This window comes from Piliocolobus tephrosceles, chromosome 18, assembly GCF_002776525.5.
Source record: "Piliocolobus tephrosceles isolate RC106 chromosome 18, ASM277652v3, whole genome shotgun sequence".
Lineage (NCBI taxonomy): Eukaryota > Metazoa > Chordata > Mammalia > Primates > Cercopithecidae > Piliocolobus > Piliocolobus tephrosceles.
The window spans coordinates 67,722,741-67,745,071 of NC_045451.1; the positions used below are offsets into that span (position 1 = coordinate 67,722,741).

Consider the following 22,331-nt stretch of genomic DNA (forward strand, 5'->3'; position numbering starts at 1 on the left):
CGGACAAGTGGTTTATTTAGAGCAAATCATTCAAAATGAGTTAAATTTTAAATCAAATATTTGTCTTATTTGATATATATAAAATTGTTATATCCCTGGGACCCATACTGGCAGATTAACATACTGATTGTATATGTAGTGATTGGAAAAAACATTTAAATATTCTTTTTTTAATAGATTTAAAAGCTCTCATTTTTCAAAAACACTTTGTGACATTTGAGGAAAGTATAACATAAAAATATCTCTTAGCGGTCCCTAAAAGACCACTGCAAATCAAGATGGATCCAAGAACCAGCCCCATCCCAACACACACATAAACACACACACACCCCTAAGGAAGTATGAAGTTTGAGGAAAGCTCTTATCTAAGAAAAGGCATTTAGGAATGGCCATCCCTTTTATTGCTACCTGGCACACTGCATAGATTATGTCAAATTCTAACGCATACATAAAGCAAAATTTAAGAATCACATTGTTTTCCGATTAGAATTAAAAGTGGGTCGGGGCGGTGACTCATGTTTGTAATCCCAGAAATTTGAGAGGTCAAGGTGGGAGGATTTCTTGAGCTTAGGAGTTCAAGACTAGCCTGGACAACACAGCGAGAGCTCATCTCTATTAAAAATAAAAATAAAAAAACTAGCTGGGCATGGTGGTGTGTGCCTGTAGTCTCAGCTACTTGGGAGGCTAAGGCAGGAGGATCCCTTGAGCTATGGAGGTTAAGGCTGCAGTGGACCATGACTGCGCCTCTGCATGCCAACCTGGGTGACTGAGGGAGACCCTGTCTCAAAAAAATAAATAAATAAATAAATACAATAATAAAAATAAATAAGTGCTACAGTAGGACACGGTCTACTAAGTTAATTTCTTGACTCTTCATCCTTTTTTGACCTAGGCCCTGTTGATGAAAACCTAAAACTATGATTTACTGCCAGACATTTAAATGTAGTCTTTCAGGGAGGAGAGATTCTGTGCCCTGCAACTCTAGTGAAGTGAATAACAATGTACTTAAAGAAAATGGTTCATCTTCAGCATGAGGCAACTTTAAAGAAGATACTGTTCAGATTTATTTTCTGCTTTTCTTTTTCTTTTTCTTTTTCTGAGACGGAGTCTCGCTCTGTCACCAGGCTGGAGTGCAGTGGTGCAATCTCAGCTCATTGCAACCTCCATCTCCCAGGTTCAAGCAATTCTCTTGCCTCAGCCTCCCAAGTAGCTGGGATTACAGGCACGTGCCACTGTGCCCAGCTAATTTTTGTATTTTTAGTAGAGACGGGGTTTCACCATGTTGGCCAGGATGGTCTCAATCTCTTGACCTCGTGATTTGCCTGCTTTGGCCTCCCAAAGTGCTGGGATGCTCGGATTACACGTGTGAGCCACCGTGCCTGGTCTATTTTCTGCTTTTCTAATAGGGCAGCTGTTTTCAATTACCCAAAGTTGTCTTACAGAAGAGCAAGTGGATTTGGTCTTATCCCAAAAGGCAGAACGAGGGCCACAGACAGCAGCATTGATAAGGAGTCCTCCAGGGAGCACTGAAACAATGAAAGCTGCCAACTGTGAAACAAGCTAGCATGTGAGATAAGTAAGTACGTGCCTGTCACTGGTCACAGTCAAGGAAAGACTAGAAACCTGCCCGCAGGGCCGATGGAAGCTGGGCTCTCACACTGCCGGGAGGACACATGCAAGGACTCCCACCATTCCACTGACTATATCCCTCAATGATACAACTGTCTGTTCATCTCCGTATTTCCAGTACCTACCTGGAGATATTTAGTTGTATTTTCCAGCTTTGACAAAATTCCATATGGGACAGGGATAATGCCAGTGAGGTTCAGAGAAAGAATGGCATCACCAATCTCATCCAAGTCATTCAGCAGCACACCTACACATTCATCATCACAGGCTACAAGACAAATTTTTAAAAAGGAGAGTTAAAGTGAATGCGGTGTGGTCTGCCCATTTTCTCATGGGGTTGCATAAGCTGTTTTGTGAAAATGACGTATGCGGTCAGAGTACACTCCAAGACCCTGTGTACCATATCTGATCTCATTCTCACTCCAACTGTGCCATGGGTGGCACGGCAGTAAGTGCTAGGCCCCTATTCAGTGATGATGCCAAGACTCAGATCAGATACGTAACTTCCCTGAGGTCACACAGAAAGAAACAGCTGAGGCCGAGAGTGGCGCCCAGCTCTGGCACACATTTCGTTCTTCTGCCCCCATCGTTACGCTGCCTGGTTCATCTTTAACTAGGACCCACCGCACTGAATCCCAGCATTCCCTTCCACAGCCTGCTTGTCACCTCCCCAGACGGTTTGCAAATGCATCTTTCACAAGTACAAGTGAAGGACACTGGACAGAATAGTGGGGGTGTTTGTGCCTATAATCAACACAAAAGTCAAAGCAAAAAAGACCTCCAATGCCATGATCCTAACAGGCCTCCTTATCTTCCCCATTAACCCCTGAGAAGACATCCCAAGATGACTATTTCATGCACTTGCTGGTAAAATAAATCAGAACTGGAAAAAAAGTTTACAAAAGTCCATGATAGGCCGGGCGTGGTGGTTCACGCCTGTAATCCCAGCACTTTGGGAGGCTGAGGCGGGCAGACTGCCTGAGGTCAGGAGTTCAAGACCAGCCTGGCCAACGTAGTGAAACTCTGTCTCTACTACAAATACAAAAATTAGCCAGGCAAGGTGGTGGACAACTGTGATCCCAGCTACTCAGGAGGCTGAGGCAGAGGAATCACTTGAGTCCAGGAGGCAGAGGTTGCAGTGAGCTGAGATTGCGCTACTGCACTCCAGCCTGGGGGACAGAGCAAGACTCCATTAAAAAAAAAAAAAAATCCATGATAGCCAAGAGCGGAAGCTCTCATGAAATTGGGGTAACACAAATGACAACCCCACAAAGCTGTTTCCTCTCCCGCACTAAATCACTCCTGGCTCCACTAAAGGAAATATTAATGCCACTAAACGAGAAAGTTGAAATCACTGTGCTGCTCTGAGTGCCAGAGGAATAAACTGGTATCTTAGAACCTCCCGCCTCAGCTGGAAAACACATGATGAAAGGTTCAGTTCAGCAGATGCAACAGTGATCTATGCTTAGAAAATAACAAAATGAAAATGAAACAGGATGTTGGTATCCTGCGGACACTTTAGTGTGCCACCACTGCTTCTTTCCCAACACATTTGGGAGGAAAAACCATCTTTACACATTTAGCGGAGAAATACTCACAAACACAATCCGTTTCCATCAGAATGTGCCTCGGTTCACACTCATCGCACCGGAGCCCCGAGGCCCCCAGCCTGCAAACACACTGCCCAGATGTGCGGTCACAGTCGCCATGGACAGAGCCGTGCGGGTTGCAGTCACACTTCTGGCAACTGCCACCTAGTGTTTGAGGGTTCCCATAATAGCCCAAGGAGCACCTACAGAAAGCAAGGAACATACATACAGACAGGATGGTCAATACCAGCTTCTAACTCATGACAGTAATCATTTCCACCAAATGAAATGCAAAGCACAGATCCATTCACCTTGGGAAAACTTGTTTTGGAACAGTAATGAGGTCTTATTTCAATCAAGCACATGCAAATTGATAATGGCTCCCAGATCACTATAGTAAATATGCCCAACACCTTATAAAAGAAACAGAGTACCCAGGGATTTCCACATGACAATCCACCCATGTACCTTTCACAATGTTGTCCTTCATAGCCCAGGAGACAGGCGTCACAACGGAAATCGTGGTCACCTTCCAAGACACAAGTGGGACTAAAACTGGAGGAAAAGAATTTCTTCTTGAATTTTCAGATATACAATTTCCATCTTTCCTTAAAGTACTTATTCATTACTCTTAGGATACACTATACTGGTCTCAAAGTTACGTGATCACACATTGCTTTTTAGAGCTTACAATCTACTGGGCAAAAGGAAGGAAAATAAATGTAATCAATAAGTGCATGCACATCTTATATCCGAAAGACATTCATAAGACCTTGTCCAGGGGCAATCATGTGAATGTTAGGTGGAAGAAGACTGACCTTAGGGATTATCACTAATTAGCCACCCAACAAGAGAGTGTCCCAAGGAAAAAGCGTCTTTGCTTACTAAGTGATAAGGTGGTAAGAGAGTTGAAACAACTATGAGCAAGCATGAAAACCCACAGGGGGAAGACGGCTGAACACACGCTGACGAAAAGAACTTTATTGACTGTAATGTAAGGCGAGGAAGGCAAGCCAGGGAAGCAAAGGCAAGGAAGTAGGGTGGAACTGGAGAATTGATGAAGCTAAAGGCAGGCAGGGAGTTATGTGGTAGGCTACCAGAAGCAAAATGACAGAGCCTCTCAAAGTGTAATTATCTACTGGGATTTGATCTCCTCATTCGTGGATTTCTGCTTTTGTTTTACTCCTTTTTCTCAACATCCTCTACCTGCTGCCTTCACGTTTTGAATTACCAATGCGCCATCTAGAGGCTGAGCTGGGTGCATGCAAACTACTGGAGACAATAAAAAACAAAACCGGTGAGAGCCAAGTCTGGTTCCTTTTGGTTAGCAAGATGAAGTTTCCAGTATCAGTTATCACCCCATACCACTTCTGACTCTTTTTCCTCCTTAAAATAGTAAAGGGATCGACTTCAATGGAAACAAAATACGTAGAAAATAAAGCATGTGTTTTAGGGCATCTCAGATTCCGAGCACCCATGAATGTTCACATCCTCACAACCTCTTCCTGATAGCACAACTTTAATTTATTAATGTGGACTCTGGGGATGTTTATAACCTTTTTATTATTGAAGAAGCAAAATATTCAAATGGTACGGAAATGTGCAGAGTGGTAGGGTACAATGTCCTTCCCAATACTTCTCTGGGCACATATGGCCACCTATAACATGGGCATGAATAGACATGTGGATATGAATTTTTTCCAAAATGGCATCACACTACATATTCAATTACATACTTCAACTGGCCATTTCTCTAATTCTGTGCCTACAGATATACCTTATTCTTTTCTCCATGTTTGTAAAATATTTCACTCTAGGAATGCAACACCATGTATATAATCAATTCCCTGTAAGTAGATATTTGTTTCCCCTATTCCTCATGAGTACAAGCAATGCTAAAACACATCCATCTTTACACACAAGAAAGCATTTCTATAGCATAGACTACAGAAATGGAATTGACAAGTCAAAATTCACCTATATAGATTTAATATAAAAAATAAGCACTAGTAACAACACATTTTAGGATGCTTCATAGCTTGCAAGGGAAGTGTACATAGTGCCTCTCATTCGGTACTCACCATCAGGCATCATTTACTTGGAGGCAATAAAAAACAGAAGATTCAGACAAATATTAAAAGGAATACTTTGCTGCAGTATACCAAAAGTTAACATTTGATCTTTATATGTTCAATACCTTGCCAAATATTCTAAGTGATAATAAAATATTATTGATGAATTATAATTTTCATTTGAACCAAAGAGGATTCTTTGATATTCTAATTCCCACTTAAAATTTCTGGTTCCCTTTTGCATTCAGATAATTCTGTACAAACATCATGAGTACAAGATAGAAACTAGTCCCAATTTTATCACCATGTGCATTTCAGCACTTAGGCACCAGCTTATATAAATTCTAATCCTATTCTCTTAAATGGTAATTGGGTTCTTTTGTATCATTATCAATAAAATTAATAACAATTCATCTCCATGCAGATTGGATACATATGATGTGGGCTAAAATGAGTCTTAAAAAACAAAACCTAAAAGTCCTTTCTTTAATTGGTTGCATCCAAACATCCAGTACCAACACAGATGCTTTGCTTTTGAAAAGATTCTCTTCCAGTGCTTTTGAGAATGAACACTTTTTCTTAAAATTAACCTTTTGCAACCAAAGGAGAATATTCATTAACACAGACCACTGAGGCTGAACTGGAAGCAGCCCTGGGCAGCCCAGCATGCTAGCTGCACCTGTGGGGGCTCACCTGGCAGGGGGGCTGTGAGGACAGACACACAGAGCACAGTCACTTGCTGAGCCAGTCACCTTCCCATAGTAGCCAGAAGCACACACATCGCAATGGTCACCTGCTGTGTTATCGCCGCAGTTCTGGGAGCCCACATTTAAAGGAAGAGGGAAAAAATGGGAGATTGTTAGAAATCATTCTTATCTGGCAATAGCTAAGCCCTGCCACGTTTTATATCAGCGAGCTTTTAAAAACATAAGGGGAGCATTTTCCTCCATATTCTTAAAATCCTGAAAACATTTCCAGTTCTGGGGCTTTCATTCATCATAAGGCTGCATTCATCCAATACAGCCAAGAAATTACTAGTATATTCTTCTCAAGGAAAATAGACATAGGAGCCCTAAAAGCAGTTTGCAGAACCTTAAAACATAGTTTTAAAGTATTTAGTGGCCCAAAAAACAATCTGAAGCACCAGTTTTGCACATAGTCAGGGTTCAACAACCATATGCAAGGAACTGAAGAATGGATAGATGATTTAGGAAACAGACAATGAGGGAAGAAAATGCATGGTTTTAGAGCGCCACTGATCGATCACTGCAATCACCAATCAACTTTCAGGTCATTTTTTTTTTTTTTTTTTAAGAGATGAGGTCTCCCTCTGTTGCCCAGGCTGGAGTGCAGTGGTGCAATCATAGCTCACTGCAGCTTTGACCTCCAGGGGTCAAGTTCAAGTGATCCTCCTGCCTCAGCCTCTCGAGTAGCTGGGACCATAGGCACATGCCACCATGTTTGCTTAATTTTTAACTTTTTTGTACAGATAGGGGATTGCTATGTTGCCCAGGCTGGTCACAAACTCCTGGCCTCAGGTGATCCTCCTGCCTCGGCCTCCTAAGTAGCTGGGACGACGGGCACGGGCTACCCCATGTGGCATTTCCAGTTAACCTTTATATCATCCTTTGGACCTACGGTCTTTCTATTAAAAAGGGTACACATTTTTAAAGCTAAAAGAACAAGCAGTTCTTGCCATCTGATTCCAATTTGAAATTGACATTTGCTCAATTCATCTCTATTTACTCAGTCCCTGGCCACAAGATTCCATGTCTGATGCAGCTGAGTAGAAAAACCAGGATCGCTGAGGAATCCCTGAGCAAACTTGCAGGCTGACTCACACTTTTATCCTCGGCAGTGAGAGGTGATACAGAAAGACATATTTTTACATGTTAAAAAAGGCTATTTTAAGTTCATATAAATGTTTTTAAAATTCTAGTATTTTTCATTTTAAAGTTCTATTCCTATTTTTTTCCCTGATGAGGACAAATTTTACTGGGATCTTCCTGACCTCTCAAACTGATCTCTCTTTAGAAGTAAAATTTGTAATTTCTCTCTTGAAAAGTAAATGTGTTAAAGACATGTGTTAATGGCATGGCCTAAACCTGACAAGGAATAAATATGAGACGATGAGAGAGAATTGAAGATTTTCAGGTTTTCCACGGCTAACACCAGCTCCCCCTGACACACGACGGACTCTGGGCTCCCTAGAGAAGCAAAGACAAGCTGCCCCAAGAGTGGCCAGGAAATACGGACCTCCTGATGAGAACTAAAGTGTGGGCTGAACTCATTGCTATGGGAAATGCACAGAGAATGCCTGCCAATTTTTCACTGATGTAAAAAGGTTCAGTTGTATTTCCCAGAAGGCAGTGGTAGGGAGTGGGTAACCAGGAAGGGAAGCTCCCAAGCTACCGCCCTTGTCCTCAGTCTCCCCAGCCCCTTCCAAGTTATACTTGCAATCAATCATTTTTTTTTTTTTTTTTGAGATAGAGTTTCACTCTTGTTGCCCAGGCTGAAGTGCAATGGTATGGTATCAGCTCACCACAACCTCTGCCTCCCAAATAGCTGGGATCAAGTGACTTTTTTGCCTCAGCCTCCCGAGTAGCTGGGATTAGAGGCATGCGCCACCACGTCCAGCTAATTTTGTATTTTCAGTAGAGACGGGGTTTCTCCATGTTGGTCAGGCTGGTCTCAAACTCCCCGCCTCAGGTGATCCGCCTGCCTGAGCCTCCCAAAGTGCTGGTATTACAGGTGTGAGCCACCACGCCCGGCCCCGGTCAATGATTTTTATGGTAACACCAAACTCCCAGTGACCTGAACATCCTATATACTAATGACAAAATCAGATCCAAAACGGTCTTCATATCTACCTGTACAATAAATACAGACGGAGAGCTTAGGACATTATGTTGAAAGGAAATGAACTGCACTAAATCACAAAAGGATTTGAAACACTGAGAACGGAAGGGAAGGTCCTGGGCTCAAAGAGCAAGGAAGAAGGGACGGAGGCGCTATACTGGTGAGAAGAGTGCAAAGGTCTTGTGTCTAGTCAACGCTGTGAGGCAGCAGTGACAGGGCGGACATGACTACCCTGTCCAGGCTGTGCCATGGAGACACAGCACCTCGAGTTAAGGAGAGATGCTCCCATCGACTCCGGGAGCAAAGGCATTAGGCTCAGGGTAGGATACCAAAGACAGACAGTGACATGCACACCCCAGACTGGTGAATGGACCCATGACCACTCCATCCGGCCTCCAGGCATGTGAGGGTGTGTGAGTTGGAAGGTTGAAGACTCAGGGCCTTCGGACACGGGAGAGAGGGATTTGATCAAGTAGTTTCGCAAGGTATTTGTTAAGATCCCACCACCAACAGATGCACCAACAGATGCATGGTCCAGGGGCACCGGCTTCAGGAAGAATCACAGCTGCCCAAAGATGAGCTGAGCTGTTCTGGGAGTGAGCTCCCCATTGTTGCAGGTGTGTAAAATGTACACTGAATTACTGCCTGGCATGGCTGTTATAGTTCAGACTTCATATCTGAAGGGATAGCCGGGCGCGGTGGCTCATGCCTGTAATGCCAGCACTTTGGGAGGCCAAGGCAGGCGGATCATTTGAGGTCAGGATTTCGAAACCAGCCTGGCCAAATGGTGAAATCCTGTCTCTACTAAAAATACAAAAATTAGCTGGGCATAGTGGCAGGCACCTGTAATCCCAGCTATTCAGGAGGCTGAGGCAGGAGAATCGCTTGAAGCCAGGAGGCAGATGTTGCAGTGAGCAGATTACGCCATTCCTTTCCAGCCTGGATGAGAGAGCAAGCCTCCATCTCAAAAAAAAAAAGATCCGAAGGGACTCTGACAGGAATAGAAGGACCATTGCAACCCTGAAATCCCATCCTCTAAGCCCAGACACCAGTTTTTGTTTATAGTGGGTTTCAGTGACAGGAATTGTCAATAAGTGGTGACCATGAATGAAGAAGTTCCTAAGGATAAACACAGAATACAGATCTGCAAAAAGAGGGAAAACCAGAATCAAAATGTGGTGGGGGGCAGGTCGGGAGCCCGCAGTCCTAACTCCTCTGTCTTGGCTCCAGTGTTTCCTTGTGATTGGGTCACACCCAGGATCTCCAAGGCTTCAGGTGTGTCCTTGGTGGGCAGCGCGTTTCCCTTCAGTGCATTATTTTACCCAAGGCAAGTTAATCTTGGAACAATTTCTACCAGTAATCAATGCTTCCACCTGAGTTATTATAAAGCATGAGCCTTCAGGAGCAGGAAACAAGTATCAGATCATTTTGTTATCTGCCTCACTGGCTTAACCTAAATCACGGGCACAGGAGTTTGTCTTCAGTCAGGGCTGCGAGGCTTCTGTCTGGGTCGCTTAGTCATTGACAGTGGTCAGAGTTCTCCATGTGTCCCAAAGAACAATCTTTTTGTTTGTTTGTTTGTTTGTCTGTCTGTTTTGAGACGGAGTCTCAATCTGTCGCCCAGGCTAGAGTGCAGTGTCGCGATCTCAGCTCACTGCAAGCTCTGCCTCCTGGGTTCGTGCCATTCTCCTGCCTCAGCCTCCCGAGTAGCTGGGATTACAGGCGCCGCCACCACGCCCGGCTAATTTTTTGTATTTTTAGTAGAGACGGGGTTTCACCATGTTAGTTCTCGATCTCCTGACCTCGTGATCTGCCTACCTCGGCCGTCCAAAGTGCTGGGATTACAGGTATGAGCCACCATGCCCAGCCCCCGAGACCAGTCTTGGCCTAGGAGAAGGTGGCTGAGAAGCAAACACACACTAACATGTGAATAATGTGCTGTTATCATCCCCTAGAGAATATGCATTTTTTAAAAAATGCAAGGAGAGGGCATTATTTTACACAGAGAAATACATTTTCAACACTGGCATTAACTTATTGTAAAATTTCCACATGAGCCCCCAGACTTCATCATATATCTCATCTATTTTGACTACGGCAACCAGTACTGCAATTAAAAACAAGGCATGCAACTACAGTCATGCGTCACTTAAAAATGGGGATACTTCCTGAGAAATGCATCCCTAGCTGATTCCGTCATTGTGTGAACATCATAGAGTGCACTTACACAAACCTAGATGGCACAGCCTACTACACGCCTAGGCCATACGGTAGGCAATTGCAACACAACAGTAAATATTTGTGTATCTAACTATATCTAACATAGAAAAGGTACAGTAAAAATACAGTGTTATAGTCTTATCAGACCACTGTCCTGTATGTGATCTACTGTTGATGGAAATGTCATTATTTGGTGCACGACTGTAATTCCCAAATTGATGCCCACAGATAAATTCATCAAGAAAGTAAAATTTATAAAAGAATTTCCACTGATAAGGTCAGAACCACTAAGCTATTCCTTCCTTAGAGAAATACGTTTACATTTTACATTTAGCTAACCTCTCACTAAACCAAGGCACAGCTATGACTTTGACCAGAAATCTGACACTCAGCATCCACTTTACTTCTAAACTCAGGCAAGCACCCCCACAAACCAGCATACCAGACACTTCCCGGTGTCGGGGTCACAGGTGTCACTATGGTTGTTGCAACTGCAGGGCACACAAGGAGCAACCAGAGGGCGGGGTCCCCTGCCACTCCCTGCTGGAAGCTTCCCTCTGTGGTACCCAGGGGCACAGTCCTGAGGGGATGCAAAAGGGAGGACAAAAAAGTCTGATTAAATAATGAGTGAAGGACTTGAACAGACATTTCTCCAAAGGAGACATACAAATGGCCAACAGGTATATGAAAAGACGTTCAACATCTCTATCATCAGAGAAATGCAAATGAAAAAACACAAGGTGATACCACCTCACACCTGTCAGGGGATCAACTATCAAAAAAAAAAAAAAAAAAACAGAAACTAACAAGTGTTGGTGAGAAACTGGAACCCCCGTATACTGCTGGTGAGAATGTAAAACGGTACAGTAAAAACCAGCAGCTATACCATTTCCATCTCTCCAAAGATGGAAAATTCAAGTACCATGTGATTCTGCAAGTCGACTTTTGGGTACACATCCAAAAGAAACGAAAGCAGAATGTCAAAGAGATATTTGAACCCCTATGCTCATAGCAGCATTATTCACAATAGCCAAGACGGGGAAGCCACCCAAGTTTATTCATTGACAGATGAATGAATAAGCAAAATGTGGCATGGAATATTATTCAGCCTTAAAAAGGAGGGAAATTCTGACACATGCTACAACATGAATGAGTCTTGAGGACATTATGCTAAGTGAAGCAAGCCATTCACAAAAAGACAAAATCTGTATTACTCCACTTATTTTGTTTATTTATTTTTGAGATGGAGTCTCTCTCTGTCACTGAGGCTGGAGTGCAATGGCTCGATCTCGGCTCACCGCAGCCTCTGCCTCCCGGGTTCAAGTGATTCTCCTGTCTCACCCTCCTGAGTAGCTGGAACTACAGGCAGGCGCCATGTATTACATATATTATAGAAGCGGGCCCTACAGTGGTCAAGTACATAGAGACCAAAAGAAGAGTGGTGGTTGTGGGGGACTGCAGAGAGAGGAAATGGGGAGCTAGTGTTTAATGAGTGCAGAGTTTGCATTTGGGATGATAAAAAGTTCTGAGAATGACAGTAGTGACAGTTGTACAACGATGTAACTGTACTTAACACGACTAAATGGTACACCAAAGAATGATGAAGATGGCAGATTTTGTTACGTACATTTTACCAAAATTAATTTCTTTTTAATTCAAAAAGAAAAAATGATATAGTATATACACATAAGTTCTGCTAGTCTCTTGGAGTTGCTATAACAAGGAAATAGATTTTGACTAGAGTCTCCCTACCTGACACGAGAATCCCACAGTGCCAGGAGGACAGACACAATTCTCTAAAAGAGACGCAATCTCTTCTTCTGGGTGCAGCTTTTCGGCCTTTCTGCCAACCCCCATTGAAATGTCTGAGATTCTGTGCAGCCATCATGTTAAGAAGAGAGGAAATGCTAACATTTGAAAAACTTTCTAGAAACATAGCACATGACCTAATATTTGCATATATATGAAACCAGAGCTTCCTTCCTTGTTTGGAGTAGTTCCCATTTGTGATTATAGGTGAAATGTCTTAAAGCACATTAGTACTGTCATGACATATTTTAGACTTTTAAGAATTTAAAAATAATGTGACAGAAGTACACCTAAAAGACCTCTTGAAGTGCTGATTTGGCCAAGACTTAATGGCTTTCTTTATGGGCTAAAGTATTAGATGAGTTGGTGATAGCATTCTTTATACATCATTATGAAGACATGTGCATTTCAGTTTTCACAGGCAGAAATCGCAATTGTTTCTTTTTTTTTGCATATTATCTTCAGCCAAGATTCCACCATTATGTCCTTATATTTTATATCGACATTAGCATGCTAGGTGGATACTTTAAGTTATAACTCACACATTCCATAACGATATTAATATTTAACAATGTTTTGGTAAGGAACTGAACTACATGTATTAATAAAAATAGTAGGTAATGGAAGTGGAATGAGTCAAATTCTGTCAGTTTGCTTTCAAATATGAAAATAACGGTCAAAATTGTAGAAGCTCCAAGTACCTGCTCTGCTGTAATCCTTGACCATATGATGCCTTGATGAGGATGTACTCAATATTGCTAAGGACAGACATAAAATCCTCTCGCACAACAGGTTTTTCCGAAACAGAGTTAAAATATTTCCAAAAATTCTGTAGAATGAGAAACACATTCATTTAAGCTCAGAGGCCAAATTCTGACAGGCATAAAACTTATAAAGATTAAATTCTTTTATAAATTTCTCCAGAAATGAGCCAGGTTCTGTGCATGCCACTGAGTGTAACTGACAAAGACCTCCTGAAACCTCCACAGGCAGGTGCACCGTCAGTCCCATTTATCAATAGATATGCATTACCTAAGGCAGTGCCAGCCACACAGCGAACATCCAGTAAACATCTGCTGGGAAAATAGACACTTCCCAAATCTGAGCAAGTCCAAAGTCTCCTGTACCACTATATCCATGCAGGTTGAAAATAGTATGCCAAGATAAAGAATTTAAGATGCAGTGCCCACTAAACTGACATATGCCTAATATACATTTCTTGAGAATTTGAAATTCAAATTGTTTTTGGAAAACCTGCTAATCCCACTGGAAATTTGATACCAGGGTCTTCTTGCTCAGTCTCTCTCTCTCTCTCTTTTTTTTTTTTTTTGGAGACAGTTTTGCTGTTGCACAAGCTGGAGTACAGTGGCACAATCTCAGCTCACTGCAACCTCTGCCTCCTGGGTTCAAGCGATTCTCCCATCTCAGCCTCCCGAGGAGCTGGGCCTACAGGCATGCGCAATCATGCCTGGCTAATTTTTGTATTTTTAGTAGAGACGGGGTTTCACCATGTTGGACAGGCTGGTCTCAAACTCCTGACCTCAGGTGATCCACCCACCTTGGCCTCCCAAAGTGGTGGGATTACAGGTGTGAGCCACCACACCCAGACGCTCATTCTCTTATTAATGGCTTTCATCTTTCACTACATCCATAGCAAAGTCAATGTCTTTAAGGAACTTATATGAAAAGATCCCATTTTCACCTCTCTCATTGCTACTTCTTGTTCCTGCCTCACTCCATTCTCTGGCGCTGGTGCATCCATGTAAATGACTTGCTTTCTGGTCCGACCACCTTTGATGAGAACTTGAGGCTCAAAATTGGAGGTGCCGACGCCATCCAAAGAATAGAAGGCCACGCTGTACTTCAGTTTGCCACCATAGGCCATGAGCTATCAAATAACAAAGTGTTGTTTACTTCTCTGACAAAGTTTTCGCTTAAAAACATTTTATTGCAAGCCTACCACCATATGAGAGAAATCTTGTATCTTAAAAATACATGCGTGAAATATGTTGTCTGGAATTTGTTTCCTTCTAATTCCATTTAATTATGGATTATTAAATTGACCTAAGTTACATAGTTCCTTTTGAGAATACAAACAAAAGTGAGCTCCAAAATAACAAATCAAGGTGGTAACGATGCAAATTATTTTCAAGCCCCTTTAAATTAAAAATTTCTCTATCTCCAGGAGCACTGGATGCATATTTGCAAATTGTAAAGATCAAGGTGAATTCATACACAGACTCCAATGCTTATATAAACAAAAATCCAAGTGATGCCTTTCATGATCTTTTGTAGTAGTTCCGCGCCCTGCCCCAAAAGAGTGATAATTTCTTGAAAAGGGACTCCCAGGCCATAGCACCTAGGTTTGTACCACGGGCATATTAGTAAACACAGTCCAGTCCCACACCGCGTAATGACATTTCAGTCAATGACAAACCACACATACAACCATGGTCTCATGAGATTATATTAACATTCGCACCTAATGACACATTCCCCTAGAATGTCTCTCCATTGTTAAGCGACAAATAACTGTATATGTTTGTTGAATGACTGCTTTAGGAAGAACCAAATCAATATAATGTGAACTTTTATGTGAACATTATATTATGTGAACCAAAACATTGTATTATGTGAACAAATATAATGTGAACCAAATTAATATAATGTGAACTTTTAAAATTAATGAAAAATTTTAAGGAACCATATACTTGACAAGATTTTTATAAGCATTAAACTTCTCTGACCTCACTTAAAAGACGAAATTAATAACCACTCCTTTAAATGACAGGCCGGCCCAGACTATGGTGATTTTAAACGATTTCCGTATCTCCCAGGAAGCGCGGACTGGGACTGGCTCTCGGCTGGGTGTGCACCTCACCTGGTCTCCCTGGAACTGCTGCGGCAGCCGCCAGTAAAACGGCTCTGCATGGATGTGCTGCCGGATGGTGGCGGCATCCAGCAGGAAGTCAGGGGCCTGGTAGTAAACCCCCTCAGTCGTGCCCCTCAGGTTACTCTGAGAAACCACACGCAGAAGAGGCTGATTGGAGCTCAGCGTTACCTAAACCACGAAAGGGAGGGAACGTGCACTTCAAAATATGAACTTTCCACTCCAGTTTCATCCTTTAGACTCCATCATTGTTTCACAGATGAAACAGCTTCATTATTAAAACAGAAACAGCAAAGACTTTTCCTTTAAACTAAACATCTGGATGAAAATGAACTGAAAGCGCTTTAAACTATTGCATTTAAGGCCAAACTGTTGCTGCACTGGGGAAATGTTCAATGATATGCAGGAGACGGTTAAGATTTTGCAGTTCTATCTTCTCTCCAGTGAAAGCTGTTCATAGATTAGCTAAGGAACAACACAGACAGCCTTTAGTTCAAGCTCCATTTACTTCCTCGGCCAGCAGAAGCTGAGCTCTGATCCATGTTCTAACCCAAATTAGCTTCCTAGAATTTCTGATGCCATAAAAGCAAAATTTAATGTGAACACTTGGCTATGTCTCCCACGCCCACCCTCCTCCCAAGGGGAGTGGGGTTAGAAGCAGAACGTCTTTGCTGTGTGTGACTTACTGGGGTCCTCACGTAGCCCTCCAGCTCTGAGCAGACGTGGGACAGCCCGGAGCAGAAGCAGGGGCTGCAGCCCAGGGGGTTGTCTGCGCGGAGAGCAAAGGTGCCCTCTCGACACTCGTTGCACTGAGGGCCAAAGACATTCTCCTAAAGGGAAACAAATAAAGGACTTGTTTTTGCCTAAAAAAGAGATGTGATTTCTGAACAAATAGAAACAAAACAAAATACAAACATAATTTTAAAAGTAATTGTAGATGCACAAACATCAGTTTCCTTTAGCCAGGCCCTGAGCTCTCTGCGTGTCAGTGTTCTCAAAGATCCAATCAGTGATTCTCAAACACAGATGATTATCAGAATCATTCTGGAAGCTTTTGGAAAATACAGATTCCCTGATGAGAATATCTGTGACAATTCTAGAAGCTGCCTCGAGTCCCCAGGTGATTCTGATGATCCCTGGGCATGAGAGCCACTGGCAGGTATTATTATAATTATTATTTAAGACGGTGTCTCGCTCTGTCACCCAGGCTGGAGAGCAGTGGTGCAATCTCGGCTCACTGCAACCTCCACCTCCCGGGTTCAAGTGATTCTCCCACCTCAGCCTCCCTAGTAGCTGGGATTACAGGTGCCCACCACCATGCCCGGCTAATTTTGTATTTTTAGTAGAGATGGGGTTTTGCCACGTTAGCTAGGCTGGTCTCGAACTCCTGACCTCAGATGATTCACCCGCCTCGGCCTTCCAAAGTGTTGGGATTACAGGCAACAGCCACCGCACCTGGCCCAGGTGATTATTAAGACAGGGCCTGCTGCTCCACTCATCTGTCATCACAGCTGTTATCATAAGATGTGGCAGAGTCCAGGTGTGGTGGCTCACGCCTGTAATCCCAGCACTTTGGGAGGCTGAGGCGGGCGGATCACCTGAGGTCAGGAGTTTGAGACCAGCCTGGCCAACATGGTGAAACCCCGTCTCTACTAAAAATACAAAAATTTAGCCAGGCACAGTGGTGGGCACCTGTCATGCCAAATACTCGGGAGGCTGAGACAGGAGAATTGCTTGAACTCAGGAGGCAGAGGTTGCAGTGAACTGAGATTGTGCCACTGCACTCCAGTCTGGGTGACAGAGCGAGACTCCGTCTCTAAATAAATAAATACATAAGGCCGAAAACAGGGAGACTGATGCTTCTATTACTCCCAGGCCATGATATCTACATGAGTTTTCCTTCTTATCTCCAGCCACCCATCAGCCCATTACCATCATCAAGCCAGAGGGCTCCCATCTCACCGCCCATGGGAAAAGGACCAGAGGAGGTGGCTCTGACCTCAAATAGCAAAGCACATTGGGAAAACTAATGGAAATACACAAAACTTATAACGACATTGAAATCTTACTTCTTGGGAAAATAATAAACCCTGATTTCCTTCAGTGCGGCCGGCACCTACGGGAGCCTAATAACCTCACAGCGATCACATCACAAATCCCAAAGCCCTGAGACACCTACTTCACCTGCATACTCAGAACACACAGCCACTCAGCCTCTGGGATAGAGGACCAAAAACTCAGGGCAGTTTTCAAATCGGTTCCATCATCTGACACTTGTAACAGTAAAAATTCCATTTCAAAACTCATCCATCGCTCTAGAGGGCACCAGAGACTCTGAACTCAGACGCGGAAAGAAGGCAGTGTGAAGTCACCAGGAAAAGCATCGAAAACCTGGTTGCTGAGGTAAGTAGTCAAAGCCCAAGAGTCACGATGAGGAGCCAGAGAGAGGAAGGAGGAGGAAGATGGATGGTAAATACCTTGCAAGGGCAGGCCCCAGATTCCTCTGCACAGCCGCAGAGACCCTGCTCCAGGTTGCAGGCATCCCCCGACGTCCCCCTCAGGTCACAGTCACAGGGAACACAGTCGGGAAAGTCTCTGTAACCCAAGGAGCACTGATCACAGGCCCGGCCACCAAATTTCCACTTGCACTGGCAATGGCCGGTGACCACGTCACACTGATGATGAGTCGACCCCACGAGACTGCAGTTGCAGGCCTGAGAGACAGGAAAACCAACTCAATAAAAAGACAGATTTGATGCTTCCAAGTATGCACGTATTTGAATGACAGGAAAACACGACACGGGGGGAAGATCTACAAAGGAACCATCTCTCTCTTGCTACTGCTCCATGGATTCACTTTGCCATGTGCCAACAGGAGAGAGGCACTGTGTTGCTGGACATTGGTGCATCTTAGTGGCACATGCGCATGGGGCCAAAATTGTGAAGTGACATTAAATCTACTAGGTCCAAACAAGTCTCACAAAATTACTGTAGAAATCAGGCCAGGCACAGTGGTTCATGCCTGTAATTACAGCACTCTGGGATGCAGAGGTGGGAAGATCACTTGAGCCCAGGAGTTTGAGACCAGCCTGGGCAACATAGCGAGACTCTGTCTCTACAAATAATCAAAAAATTAGCTGGGCATGATGGCACACGCCTGTAGTCCCAGCCACTTGGGGGGCTGAAGCGGGAGGATTGCTTGAGCCCAAGAGGTCAAGGATGCAGTGAGCTTTGATGGTGCCACTGTACTCCAGCCTGGGTGACAGAGCAAGATCCTGTCTCAAAAAAAAAAAAAAAAAAAAAGGTAATTTCCTCTTGTTTCCAAAACACAAACCCAAATTTAACCGAAGAAGACTACATAGAAAACTGGAGGCCTCATAGTTTGGACATAAACCCCCAATAAAGAGATTTCTTACTTTATCTTGGAAGATAGTATACATTGCATAATATATTTAAAGGACACTAAAATATTTTTTGGATTTTCTTTTTTTTTTTTTTTTTGAGACAGAGTCTCGCTCTGTTGCCCAGGCTGGAGTGCAGTGGCCAGATCTCAGCTCACTGCAAGCTCCGCCACCCGGGTTCACGCCATTCTCCTGCCTCTGCCTCTCAAGTAGCTGGGACTACAGGCGTCTGCCACCACGTCTGGCCAATATTTTTTTGTATTTTTAGTAGAGACAGGGTTTCATCGTGTTAGCTAGGATGGTCTCGATCTCCTGACCTTGTGATCTGCCCGCCTCAGCCTCCCAAAGTGCTGGGATTACAGGCGTGAGCCACGGCGCCCGGCCAGTTTTTGGATTTTCTAACCATCAGTGTAACAACTAGGTTCTTGAAGAAAACCTAGAATAAGGTGTCTTAAGGGTGTCGGGTCTTCCACTTTGACCCCTCTCATCTGCATGGAGGTGTATTGTTTTTGTTTTTGATTTTTAAGATAGAGTCTTTCTCTGTCGTTCAGGCTGAAGTGCAGTGGTGCGATCACAGCTCGCTACAGCCTTGGATCCCTAGGCTCAAGTGACCCTCCTGCCTCAGTCTCCCAGGTAGCTGGGACCACAGTCATGGGCCACCACACCAGGCTCCGTTTTTTTTTTTTAATTGCTATTTTTTGCAAAGACAGGGTTTTGCTTTGTTGCCCAGGCTGGTCGTGAATTCCTGGCTTCAAACGATCCTCCTGCCTCAGCCTCCCAATGTGCAGTGATTACAGGTGTGAGCCACTGTGCCTGGCCCACAATGAGGTTTTTTTTTTTTTTTAAACCCACAAAGCTATTCAACAGATTAAAGTCCAGAAAACATATAGAAGAAAAGGCCTGCAACTTGCTACAGCAAAGCAACTCTCAGTTACGCAAAAGCGTGGATGACAGCGCTCACCTGGCACCCCATCTCCACATCGTAGCCCCAGTGCCCATCCTCACATTCTTCACACCTCACACCCTGTGTGTGAGGGGGGCAGACACACTCTCCAGTTTCTGGGTCGCAGGAATTCTGAGTGTGTGGGCAGTCACAGGCTGGAATAAAGATGAAGGCTGTGTTACAGATCTGGGTGACGTCATTAAAGGGCTAAGAGCTGACGCTGTCCTTTCCCTTTTGTGAAGAGTCCAAGCCATTCTTCTCCCTCCTAAAAGATGCCTCACAATTCCGAAGACCGCTCCATGTCCTCATGGAGGGGGCCAGCCCTCCATCTCAGGAGATGCTGGGGGAAGAGGGAAAATGGGGACAGGACAGGGGAAATAGAGAAAAGAGTGAAAAGGCCCTCACTAGCTGATCACAGAGGGAGCCAATATTTACTTACTGCAGGCCCAACGCCATGTTGAAGACTTTATATAGAACACTCACACTAACTTCTCAGTGCAGACTCTCATTAGCATCTCCATTCTACAGATGAGGAAACTGGGGCCAAGCGAAGTTAAGTAACGAATCTAAGCTCCCACAATTAGTAGGTGGCAGAGCCATGATCAAAACTTAGGCTTGTACCCTGATAGGGATCAGAAACCAGAAAAAAGGTATGAAATCCTCTAGGGAAAAAAGAGAAAAAGTAAATGCACTTAACCGAAATTAGTTGGAAGTAGAGGGAGGGCCGAAGGAAAGGTCCAAGAATGACTATAAAGTCTCAAACAAGGAAATCAAGGCTTACGTGTACAGCTGCCATCCTGGTAGGCGTAGAAGCCACGGGCACACCTGTCACACCTTTTCCCTGCCACACCTGGGACGCAGTGACACTGGCCTTCATCTGTGCAGTCATCTGACACAGAGCCCGCCACGCTGCAATTGCAGGGCCGGCAGCCATGGCCTGAGTCTAGCCCGTAATAGCCATGCTGTTTCACCAAACGGGGAGACAGTGGAAACCAACATATGTTTGAATCAATGACTCTTCATATTAGTATGTTCCAGAACACACACAGGGTATTTCATAGAATCATAAAGTATTCATGACACCATCCCCATCCCTTTATAGCGAACGTCACTCTCTAGACAGGCACAGCACTGGTCAGCCACACTTCGTGACATGGTTTGACTCTGGGTCCCCACCCAAATCTCAAATCGAATTGTAATCCCCATGTGTCAAAGGAGAGAGGTGATTTGATCACAGGGGCAGCTCCCCATGCTGTTCTCATGACAGTGAATGCTCATGAGATCTGATGGTTTTATAAGTGTTGACAGTTCCTCGTTCACATGCTCACACTCTCTCCTGCTGCCTTGTAAAGAAGGTGCCTGCTTCCCCTTCCACCATGATTATAAGTTTCCTGAGGCCTCCCCAACCATGCGAAACTGTGAGTCAATTAAACCTCCTTTGCTGATAATTCCCCAGTCCTGGGTAGTATCTCTATAGCAGTGTGAGAACAGACTAACACACTTGGGGACTTAGCTCCTTCTGAGTCATGGATTCAATCGCCTCTGTACCAAGGCTAAGGTGTCAGTCACATGCATCTTACCAAACACTGGTCACACTGCTGTCCAGTCACGTTTGGTTTGCAGTCGCAGAGTCCGGTCTCAAGATGGCACACGGCAGAATGGGAGCCTTTCGCATGGCATCCGCAGGCTAAACACATGCACACAAAGACATATTAACCCTCACTTCTGAGGATGGTTATAAGACCCTTCATTCCCAAAGGAAAAAAAAATGTCAACTTTCAGTGTTTCAAATCAGAAAACTAAAAATGGTATTATTGCCAATAACTTTAGAAGTTTGGCATTCTTCTGAAGAGTAAACTAAAACAGGGATAGTGGAAGGATCCATCACAGGAAAAACATACTGAAGCTATTAAGACAATAATTACGAATTCGCTTAACCAATTTCATGAATTCCATGACGTTTTTCAAATAAGCTACAAATTCCCGTGAAAAACATGCAATGGAGATTTTCCAAATCAACTTAGCCATTTGCTCTGATTTCAATCAGGTACATATTTTATATATATATATATATATATATATACTTTTTTTTTTTTTTTGAGACAGTGTCTCGCTCTGTCACCCAGGCTGGAGTGCAGTGGTGCGATCTTGGCTCACTGCAACTTCCACTTCCTGGGTTCACGCCATCCTCCTGCCTCAGCCTCCCGAGTAGCTGGGACTACAGGTGCCTGACACCACGCCTGGCTAATTTTTTGCATTTTTAGTAGAGATGGGGTTTCACCATGTTAGCCAGGATGGTCTCGATCTCCTGACCTCGTGATCTTCCCACCTCGGCTTCCCAAAGTGCTGGGATTACAAGCGTGAGCCACTGTGCCTGGCCACATATTTAATATTTTAAAGCTCAGTTAAAACGTAATCTAAATAAGTACATATTAATATTATATTTCATAATTTAATGAAAAATAACTTTTCATTAAATAAGATATATCCCAGTTCTAAGTCATAAGTCATTTGTAGTTTCAGGCCAGATGGTTCCATTTTATCTACAGTTACAACACTGACAAAGCTACAAAGGCCCCTACCTTTGCCAAGTGATACAATCTTATGGGTCCAAAATATATTTAATCATTATTCACAGGGGAACCCTCAATAAGCACTTCAGTTAGAATATTTAATACGTTGGCTGGGTGCAGTGGCTCATGCCTGTAATTCCAGCACTTTGGGAGGACAATGAGGGCGGATCACCTGAGGTCAGGAGTTCAAGACCAGCCTGGCCAACACGGTGAAACCCCGTCTCTACTAAAAATACAAAAATTAGCCAGGCATGGTGGCACATGCCTGTAATCCCAGCTACCCGGGAGGCTGAGGCAGCAGAATCTCTTGAACCTGGGAGGCAGAGGTTGCAGTGAGCCGAGATCG

At 43.9% G+C, this 22,331-nt stretch overlaps 1 protein-coding gene across 1 annotated transcript in view; it reads right to left on the minus strand.

Moving 5' to 3' along the window:
- LAMA1 (laminin subunit alpha 1) overlaps nucleotides 1-22,331 on the minus strand; it is a 165,620-nt gene that overhangs the window by 53,438 nt on the left and 89,851 nt on the right. The window contains exons 20-33 of the mRNA XM_026456029.2: nucleotides 20,993-21,099; nucleotides 20,194-20,374; nucleotides 19,431-19,567; nucleotides 17,546-17,782; nucleotides 15,755-15,898; nucleotides 15,060-15,239; nucleotides 13,881-14,066; nucleotides 12,880-13,007; nucleotides 12,122-12,242; nucleotides 10,812-10,949; nucleotides 5,984-6,105; nucleotides 3,687-3,773; nucleotides 3,228-3,421; nucleotides 1,755-1,897 (exon numbers count right to left, since the gene is read on the minus strand). Coding sequence (XP_026311814.1) covers nucleotides 1,755-1,897; nucleotides 3,228-3,421; nucleotides 3,687-3,773; nucleotides 5,984-6,105; nucleotides 10,812-10,949; nucleotides 12,122-12,242; nucleotides 12,880-13,007; nucleotides 13,881-14,066; nucleotides 15,060-15,239; nucleotides 15,755-15,898; nucleotides 17,546-17,782; nucleotides 19,431-19,567; nucleotides 20,194-20,374; nucleotides 20,993-21,099 — 2,105 coding nt within the window. The remainder of the gene's footprint in view (nucleotides 1-1,754; nucleotides 1,898-3,227; nucleotides 3,422-3,686; nucleotides 3,774-5,983; nucleotides 6,106-10,811; nucleotides 10,950-12,121; nucleotides 12,243-12,879; nucleotides 13,008-13,880; nucleotides 14,067-15,059; nucleotides 15,240-15,754; nucleotides 15,899-17,545; nucleotides 17,783-19,430; nucleotides 19,568-20,193; nucleotides 20,375-20,992; nucleotides 21,100-22,331) is intronic.